Here is a 9,666-nt window from a genome sequence, read left to right as displayed (position 1 = left end):
GATCGGACCACGAACCCTCCGTGTTGTTCTGGTCGTCGTCGTCGTCGTCTTCTTCGTTGTTGTTTTTGTTGTTGTTGTTGTTGGTGTTGGTGGTGCCGCCGCCGCCGCCGCCGGATGCGGCTTTCGTCCACGACGGATCTCGCTTTGTCGCGATCCGCAAGCGTCTCGTTACACGGGAACGGTGTATCACTGTGGCAGCCGCACACTCTACATAACACATACGTGACCAGTGCGCGCATACGCACACACTCGCGTGATCGACACGCATACACCCGGCGCAGTATAGGAGCGATAGAGCGGGAGAGAGACGCGCACGACGCGAGAGAGGAAAGACGGGAACGAACTGAACTTACTGTCGCGTAAACACGAGAAACTTCGGAAGTGCGACTCGTACAATTCCAATTCGCACGCGCTGCACCACTACATGCGAATGATCAGTGTGGGTAGGTAGGATACGCGCTCCCCTTCCCACTTCAATCGTCATCATAGCGCTCTGTCTCGCGCGCTCCTTTCTCTTCGCTCGCTCCGCTCTTGCTCGAGTCCTCGCTGCACCGACGCGCCATCTTCGTCAAACTCGCGTTTACATCGGCGGTGCGCGCGCATCGCCGCTTTTGTGCCAGGTCCGTACGTTGGGACTATAAGGGAAAAGCACCTCCCGCCTTTCTTCAAAACGATTAGTTCATTTTGTGTACGCAGGTAAATCGATAATCGCGTGTTATTGGATATTAAACAAACTGTTATTGTTGAAACAACGAAAATGATTTATTTATAACATTCACAAATATTTGTACACGCTTACGTACTTAGTAAGATATAATTGTGTGTTGCGCAAAATAGAAATATATATGCGGAACACAAAATTATAAAAAATCTCATTTGGCGAAAGTCTCTCGTCAAACGAGAGGCCGATCTTTATTGCGTTTTTTTTTTTTAATTTTATAGAGAGGTAAATTGAATATTTTATATGCATGAGATGCGAATTAAGCATCTCAGATGTGACTTAACGAATTGAATTCCACTTGAATTTTTACTACAAGTACTAAAATTTGAACTTTGTTTTTGTTTTAGAGAATTTTGATAAAGAAGCTCGCCCGAATGAGACGAGTGAATCTTGGAAACGTGGTGCGATAACTTGAATGAAAGAAGCCCCGCTTGAATTTTTTCGCTTTTATTTTCAATTTTATTTTGTGAAAGTTACGTATACAAGATCACTTCTCTCATAACATCTAGAACCTGTTTCTAGACACGTTTCTTTCTAAAAAGAAACAAATCTCTTCTCAAAAGAAGATAAGCACCCTGAAGAAAGTTGGCGCTGAACGTTCTCTCTCTGCCTGAAATCAGCTTTCATGAAAATCAGCTCGCGTGTATATATGACGAAAACTTCCCACACACGTTAAATTGTTTTTCTCAGTCGTAAACAAATTAACAAATTAATATGTACAATAGTTTTTTATTTCCAGTGTGTTTTTTTTCATGCAACGGAAAGATCACAACATATTTCTGTGTGTGTGTGTGTTTTCCGCCCGCCTTGACTTGTAAATTTTTCGGGCGTGTTTATTAGCAGCGCCAGTGTTGTTGTAAGGATGCACAGAGCGCAGCGCGAGCTATGCGCATTTTTTGCGCGCGGCAGGACATTCCGCGGAAAAAAAATGTTGCCCGTCGTCGAGAGACGACGACCGCGCGCTTTGCGTATCACGGCGAGAGATGGGTGCAATATCGTGCGAAATCGCGCGGTTAAAAAAACACGCCGATATTGGGATAGGTCGATACTTCAAATTGCAATAAAGGCGCAGGCGTAAAACAAGCGAGAAACTACACGCAACACGTCGCCGCGGCACATTGCCGGATAAAGGACGAAGCTGTCCCAAAAAAAGGGACCCCGGGAGGGGGCGGAGGAGGCAGGGAGGAAAACATTTACGCCCGCACTCGGCACAGCACTGGCGCGACCGCGCGTCCGATTGGACAGCGACCGGTGCACACACGGAGTGTATAAGTAATATATACACGATGTGCGCACACTATGTTAAGTACTATCGGCGTGCGTACAGTCGACCAACAACGTCGACAGCCGCACAAGGAAGGCGGGGGAGGAGGTTAGATTGCCGCGGTTGCGGGGGTGTCGGGGGAGAGAGAGACGGTGAAGAGCGGGGCCCGATTGTGCCCGAGCGCCGGCGGACACGTCCGATGCGAAATAGTCGACAATTGACGCCGATAGAGAGTTTGGCGAGAGGGTAGCGGCGAGCGAGGAGAAGGCAACGCTGTTCTCTCGGGTGAACCGCTTCCCCTTTTTCAATTTTATCATGCAATCGACGCGGTTATATGTACATATCGGAACGACGGCGTCGTCGTCGTCGTCGTCGTCGCTTCGATATTTCGCTTTGCAAAATTAGAGAAAAAAAAACGTTCATGTTGTTTCTCCCTTCGTTGATTCGCCAAAGAAGTCATCGGAGAACACATGCGGCCGCCATTAATCCCTAGCTGAAAATGCATCGAGCTCGCATAGCCCACACACTCGCATTCAGAGAATGTACATATATGGGGCGCGCAGAATATACTGCAAAAATGCCGCATATGTTTTCTTTTATCTTTTTTTATCTCTGTACTCTGGAAGATATTTTTAAAAAACAACGCTTCTTGTTATTGTCGCTTCTTCGATTTTTATCTGAAACTGTTGCAAATTTCTGTTTAGTTCTTATGGACGGGCCAGGTACAGTCACGTGGGAGGAATTCCTCGAAAATGCGCAACATTTTCTTGTTGTTTCAGACGAGATATCCGATGGATGGAAATTCCATGGGAACAAGGTACATAACTTGTATCTACTATGGTGTGAAATCTTTTACTTCGTACGCGAGTATCTGTGTGTACACGCACAACGCGTACATAAGTAAAAATACGTATAAATTGCGTGCGCACCGTACGACATTAGTTAATGACATTTGTAATTACGCGGTTCGTTCATACGTTAAATACACATACACGTGGTATTTAATTATATTTACATACCGTGTGTATTTACACGCACTAAGTACTCACGCGCGTAATAGAAGCGAACACATGAATATCAATACGTTCGATAAATAAGTTCAATTGCTGTCTGTCTGACAAAACCACTTATGTGTAAATATAAATGTTCTTACATTACTGATTATACGTAATAATAATACCGTGTTTAGGATATTCCTGGACAAGCGTATCTGGTTAGAAAAGCGAAGTGCTTTGTATCGTGCGATACCGCGTATTCCGCAGCGAGAAACGACGAATCGACCGGTTTCTTCAACGACAACACCGAGGAATTCTACGTGAAATTTCAGAACGATCCACACGAGGCTCCTTCCACCGACGAAACGTCTCCTCTTATCATCGAGCATCACATTTTGTGGTCCATGAGTTACGGCGTTCCGGTTCTCTTTTTCAACGGTTGGAAATCAGGTATGTAACTCGATCGATCGCGCGTTTTTTATACGCGCAAAAAGTTACACACGCGAAAGAGACATATTGACACAGCATAAACGTTGTTACCAGCGAACGTCCATAATTCCATGTGACGTTCTAATGAGCATCTAATGGAGCGTTACGCGCGAGTATATACATTTATAAAAGCAAGACACTTCAAAGAGACAAATTTTCATTTTCGGTAATAAATTTTCGCTAAAACGCGATGTTCATTAATGCATACATGTTAAAATTTTGCGCGTACAAAATTTCACGGAAATAAACAACCAGTTATTGCGGTTGGCGACGCATTCGTATTTCCTCTGTGTTGCACACGCATCGTTTATTGATTATATAAACGCAAACGGATCCGCCTATTTCAATATTCGTGCAGATATATATATATATATATGATATGTATGTTTCCAATGGTGTAATTAATCTCGATAATATATTTTGGCGGAGCGGAAATGCGTCATACCGTTTGGATTAATTAACACTGATCGCCTTTTACGTATTCATCAACAAGAGGAGGCAATTGTCGTGAGAGACTTGAATGTTCTTTGTCTTTTTTTTTTTTTTACTTTTTTAGATTTTTCCGGCATTAACCCAGTGAGTGTAAATGAGGCTCAAACAGTCTACAGTTCCCAATTAAATTACATGGAATTATCGCAAGCGATTCACCCTGTCGTCGGCACTCCATTCCTGCAATTACACCCGTGTCTCTCGCAAGAATTGCTGCGAAGCATGTCAAAGAGGTGAGAAATGGCACTAAATAATGAAAAAAAGACAAAAGTGATCAATTATAAATAAATAAACGATTAGATAGACTTTTGCGTTTTGAATGTGCGTCTTGTTCTCTCTTTGTTATTGGACTATTGGACTATCTTTTTTGTAAATATGTTGCAGCAAGAACAAACTCGTCAGTTGGCTAAGTTGCGTGGCACCTGCGGCTCTAAATCTCAAAATACATCCGGAATATTACAAGTTGACTTGTTAAAATTTAGCCATCTCAAAAAAATAATAAACATTGAACGATCAGAAAAAGTCTTCATGTAAATATTATTTTAATTAGTTTTAATTAATTTTCGACTTTATTTGTAAAACAAAAGGAGAGAAGAAAACAATAATGTATATTTTACAATTTCAGAAATAACCATTAACTAGATGGCTGTTTATACTGATGATATCCCGGTCTCATGCGCTGTCACTTATTGCATCTCCGCGCGTCTTCTAATGTCTATTTTACGTTTCGAGAGAGGATAAGAGTTTATCTCTTCGTTGGAACTCGTAATACGTGAATTCCAGTCACGTATATTCGATGGCGATGATTCAAATAGAATCCGTTCGCGTAACCGGCGGCGTCGGTGTGGCGGATCTAGCATTGACCCACGGCAGACCGGGTAAATTGCTCGCAATTGGGCGCGTTCGCAAAGAGAGACCGGAGCGTGGAAAAGAGAGCACGCAATTAATGCGGCCGCGCGCGGCAATTAATTTGCACAAGGACAATTTGCGTGCGCGGCCCCGGAATATATTTATTCCCATCAAAAAGAGACGCAAAGTTTTCGTTCACGCACGCACAATACATATAATACGTTAACGCGGATAATCTCTGCTTGCTGCAAGAAAAAGCGCGACTTTTTTTGCCGGCTTCGTTTCCTCCGCGCGAACAGATAACGCAATCGAACACCAGTAACATAATTACGTATGCGCAAATCTGAAAAACTATGCAAAAAGTAGCAAAGCGTTAATTCTATATCTTTTTTTGTATATTTTGCCAGACGTCACAATTTGTATACGATCGCTAGATAAGCGCGTCATTAAATATAATACGCAACGCTCCTGTCTCTCTCTCTTTCTCTCTCTCTCTCTTGCGAGTTGCATTTGCGTATTCGCATCGTACGCATCAGCGATTCTCAACCGAGACAACCCGTCGTGTGTACCCCGGCAACAACGCCGCTGATAATCCCGTTAGGTTTCTTCCATGCCGGGCTCGATTCGTGATGTAGACGCGCGCACGCGTCCATCTCACCAAACACGTGGCACAGGTTAAATTACAAATGCACGATGTTATTCACACGAATGACCTCGCCCTATCGCGCTTTACACGTCGAGCAGAGATATTATTTGCACATACATTATTTACACATATATATTTTAAAACTGATACATATATATAAAAATATATTTGTCTCTATAGAATATTCGGCTCAAATAATTCGTTCGAAATAGATTTTCCGATTACGTGTGGAAAACATTGGAGACAGAAAAATAATTGCAGTTTTCTGCTCGGAATAGAAACGTAGTAATGTGAAGAGCACAAATTTATTTCCACGTTGACAACACGTAAAAATAAATTGTGCAACACAACACGGCATGAAAGGTGAAATCTTTATTCTTTTCGAGGGATTATAAACGCGCGCGCGCGCGCACGCACACACGCGCGCGTTTTATTACCTTCCTCTCCAAGACTATACGAATATAGTATTGCGAGACAAGCAGGTTAGCGATCTCTCGACGCAAACAGTAGCTGCTGGCTCCACCTATAAAGGCAACCGAGCCAAGCCGGAGAGAAAGAACTCATTTTCCGTCGCTCGCGCGCTTTTCGAACGCAAGCTTCGAGCTCAAATTACCCCGCGCTCGACCATCGTCGGCGCTTCTCAATCTCTCGCGTGCGCTCTCGCGAACTGTCTTCGCGCAACGGGAGCGGGAGACTCGTCGAGCCGCGCGCGCGTATCGCAAGTGGTTTCGCGTCTCGACGATCGGGCGACGAGAGCGAGTAAAACTCGTCGTTCTCTCGATTCGCGACACTCGATATTCGACAATTTCGCCAAAAAATCGACCGTAGAAGAAACGAACTGTTGCATTGCTGTGCATCTTTGAGTGGAAAAAGACACGGGCTTGCTCCTCTCGCACGGTATTGCGTCCTGAAAATCGATAAAAAGCGACAGGGAGAAGGGGTTCAATCAACAGATGAGATAAAAAGGGAGAGGGAAATCGAGGCCGGATTTTACAATTGCTCATCGAAACGGATGCTGTGCTATTTCAAATGTGATTGTCTTTTTTTTCTTTTTTTTTTTTTAGGGAGAAAAAGACACGGAAGATACCACGCGGCGGTTCTTCTCTTCTCATCTTTATTTAACAACGCGCTTTCGTCAGAAAGCCGCGTCGATTTTTCTTTCCTCCTCCGGTGTGACGAAATTCAAAACGATATAGTTCAAGGAGAAGAGACGCCAGAACGTCGCGCCCGATATATTACGAATTTCAGATGTGAAGATGATGATTTTATATATCGATCCTCATTACGATGCGTCGTAAGCGGGCACGCACAGGAGTACCACGATGTGACATCTGATTCGTTCGTCGGACGGAAATAGAAGCGGTTGCAGATAGAATCCGGGTGACAATGAATTTGCCATGACGACCGCGCGAACTCGAGAGCGGAAGAGGAGAACGCGGCGGGAGAGGGAAGAGAACGCGAGCGCGGGATATATATCCTCCCGAGGGACGCCACACACGCACATTAACGCACACACGCACGTACTCCCACCCATGTTTGTTGCTAAAGTCATTCACTCCTTTCTTGTCGCAATTCGCGACGAACGTCACCGGTTTTTACCAGACGATACCGGTGATCATCAAGAGATAAGACAAATATATATATACCAACGGACCAAACCGAAAAGAATATACGAAAGGGAAAGGCGCGCGACCTCCTTTCCTCTTCTCATCGGGGCGGCGGACTATTGAGAATATACGTGTAGTTGTGTGTCGAAAGAGAGCAAATCATTATTCCACTCGCCCGTGGATTCAAATCGTAGATGTTTTGTGCGCGCACACACACACACACACACACACACACGCGCGCGCAGTGCGTTGTCGATTTTCATCTTTCTGTGTTCTCTGTGTGCACGTATGTGCACGCTCCCGTCTGCAAACTCCACCCTTCTCTCGCGCGCTTTTCGAACGCGTGGCGTCACACATATACGCGCGCGAACTCTCCGAGAGACACACCATGCTATAAAGAAGCAACTTTACGCCGCACCGCACAGTCTCGCGATCGTCGCCGTGTCGCGCGCGCTAACCGAGTTCTCGTTGTATATTCGGAAATAAAATAAAAATAAAAAAAAAAAACGCGATTAATCGCGCGAGATACTGACGACGACGTTCTGCACGCAGTGCAGGAAACACCGACGCGTTTAGGTAAATTTGTCCGACGTGCGTTTTTCCACGTTTACGCGAACGCTTCTTTCTTTTATAAACGAACAATATGTTTTGCCGGCGATGGACAACGTACTTAGAGCACATACACGCACACGTTGAGAGTAAAATTTTGTTGTTTGAGCGAAACACACGCCCGCGATTATGTTTCTTTATCGAATGAAAACTGTGCAACATGTTTATTTAGCGACAGCAGATGAGATTAGTTCGTGTGTCAGATGTGATTTGCTGCGCGTTCACAGTCCTTGAACATGCTTATCTCTCAATATACACAGAAAAGGTCCGATGTGTCGCGACGTCACACGACGTTAGATCGTCATTTGATGTGACTTACAAAAAACGGATTCACTTGGAAATCAGTTGATAACGCATACACGCACACAGGTGTTTTTTTTTCGAGACGAGAGTAAAAGGTTTTGTTTTCTATCGCTTTTAACATGTTTTTTTTTTTTTTTTTTTTTTTAAACGGCGCGTCTCTCATTCGAGTGTGTTCCGTGAAGAAGTAGAATCTACCTCGTAAATTGTTGGCAAGGATGACGTTTCTCGGCAAATTTTTTTCCTCGTTGCGACGATGAAAACTTGTATACTTGTGTGCATTAATCTTGTTGTCTCTTATAGCGCGAGAGGAAAACTGCGAATAAAAAAAAACCATCACTGTAGCAAGCGCTGACGAAGGCCGCGCGCGCAAACGTTGTGTACAGTTCGATACCTTGATAACGAATGCTCGTGCGAACGATTATGGGTTCGAAGGTTATCGGAATTAATCGAGAATGAGGCAGAGGAGGATTAAATTTGGAGCGAGGGCAACCGTAAGGGACATTTTAGGACCTTCCACTAGTGCCGGATCGTCCCGCGCTTGATTGCACGTTACCACAACGGCGCTCGATGCCGAATCCGCCGGCGCGCGCGGTTAGACCGGGCGTGAAATATACCGCCGATTATTTCCGCACGATTAACCTCGCATATAGTCAATCTTTTCTGTGGCGTTAATTAAAGCTGTCGAACCGCGCTTGTGCACCTCCGCGTGTGTGCAATCGCCGTCATCCACAGTCCTCTCCTGACGTCTCTGACATCTCATCTCGCGATCATCGCCGCGTCGAATTAATCGAATCGGATGAGTGTGACACGCAAATTCGCTTAATCACAACGATCTCGATTACACAAAATTACATTATCCGCAACACACACTCGATTGATGACGATTTATCAATTATCGGCCGGTCGTGATTGAGAGAGCGGTAAGATATAATTTGAGAGAAGAAGAGACCGTGCGATGTTCGATCGCGAATGTGTGGTTGTTCTTTTCACCGATTCATTATCTCGTTTGAGATGTCATGACAGTGCTGTTATTCTGCTGATGACAATAAACGCGACGTATTACGTGATAGATTATATAGTAACGCCTGAGCACGTGTTGAGCTAATTGTGTGTGTGTGCGTGTGTGTCGCCTTACATTTTCATCGATCGGCTCGTTCAATAATGATGATGTTGACCTGTTCATTAAGAAAAAACAAAACAGACATTAAAAATTCGAAACGAACGAAAGAAAAGAAGTGTGACACATCGAATCTGACACAATTCTCGTTAACAAGTCGGCTACATGTGTCGAGGCGCGAGCATCCGTAACATATGTTGCGCGCGTCGACACATCGCCAAAGTAAACGCCAACGAAATCGGATTATGTATTCGCGAGCGGATTTGTTTGCATTTGCGCGCGCGCGCAGAGATACTTGTGTTCTCGGCGCGCGTTACGTAAAAAAACAAGGAACAAACGCGCGGCGGCGATTACTGCTCATTAATATCGTGCGTTCGATCACAAGCCGTATTACACAGTGTTAAAAATAAAAATGCTAAAAAAAAACGTCAATACGCGAAGATACACGCACGTAGTTGTAGTAAAGCTCGGAATGTCGCGCGATTGTCTAACTTTTGACGCGTTAAATTAATTGCTATTAAGAGAATTAATATAAATAACGCGGTTTTTTTTTTTTTTTTTTTTTTTTTTTTTTTTT

At 44.3% G+C, this 9,666-nt stretch overlaps 1 protein-coding gene across 7 annotated transcripts; it reads left to right on the top strand.

Annotated features, from left to right (window-relative positions):
* The first annotated feature begins 191 nt into the window (after window positions 1–191).
* On the top strand, window positions 192–9,665 carry LOC109854312 (ubiquitin-like-conjugating enzyme ATG10). Of its 7 annotated transcripts, XM_020427257.1 has the most exons (7): window positions 2,342–2,527; window positions 2,690–2,802; window positions 3,175–3,430; window positions 4,026–4,191; window positions 4,343–4,488; window positions 4,584–4,836; window positions 6,518–9,665. In XM_020427257.1, the coding sequence occupies exons 1-5, from the start codon at window positions 2,485–2,487 to the stop codon at window positions 4,431–4,433; spliced, it is 669 nt and encodes a 222-aa protein (XP_020282846.1). In that variant the 5' UTR covers window positions 2,342–2,484; the 3' UTR covers window positions 4,434–4,488; window positions 4,584–4,836; window positions 6,518–9,665. The 7 variants fall into 7 exon arrangements, with proteins under 7 accessions (XP_020282847.1, XP_020282848.1, XP_020282850.1 ...); XM_020427258.1 differs by lacking the exons at window positions 2,342–2,527; window positions 6,518–9,665 and adding an exon at window positions 192–443 and having other exon boundaries at window positions 4,584–5,247; XM_020427259.1 differs by lacking the exons at window positions 2,342–2,527; window positions 6,518–9,665 and adding an exon at window positions 565–696 and having other exon boundaries at window positions 4,584–5,247.
* The last annotated feature ends 1 nt before the right edge of the window (window position 9,666 follows it).

The sequence above is a fragment of the Pseudomyrmex gracilis genome, unplaced genomic scaffold (genome assembly GCF_002006095.1).
Source record: "Pseudomyrmex gracilis isolate BER0280 unplaced genomic scaffold, ASM200609v1 scaffold_63, whole genome shotgun sequence".
NCBI classification, from domain to species: domain Eukaryota; kingdom Metazoa; phylum Arthropoda; class Insecta; order Hymenoptera; family Formicidae; genus Pseudomyrmex; species Pseudomyrmex gracilis.
The sequence above is the reverse complement of the archived record's forward strand: the minus strand, read 5'-3'. Positions and strand labels throughout refer to the sequence as shown.

Excerpts from the sequence above, each read along its gene's own strand:
- LOC109854312 (XM_020427257.1), top strand. The coding sequence starts at position 2,485 with ATGCATCGAGCTCGCATAGCCCACACACTCGCATTCAGAGAAT. Across the intron at positions 2,528-2,689 it reads CACACTCGCATTCAGAGAAT|TTCTTATGGACGGGCCAGGT; the intron begins GTACATATATGG and ends ATTTCTGTTTAG. Across the intron at positions 4,192-4,342 it reads CTGCGAAGCATGTCAAAGAG|CAAGAACAAACTCGTCAGTT; the intron begins GTGAGAAATGGC and ends AATATGTTGCAG.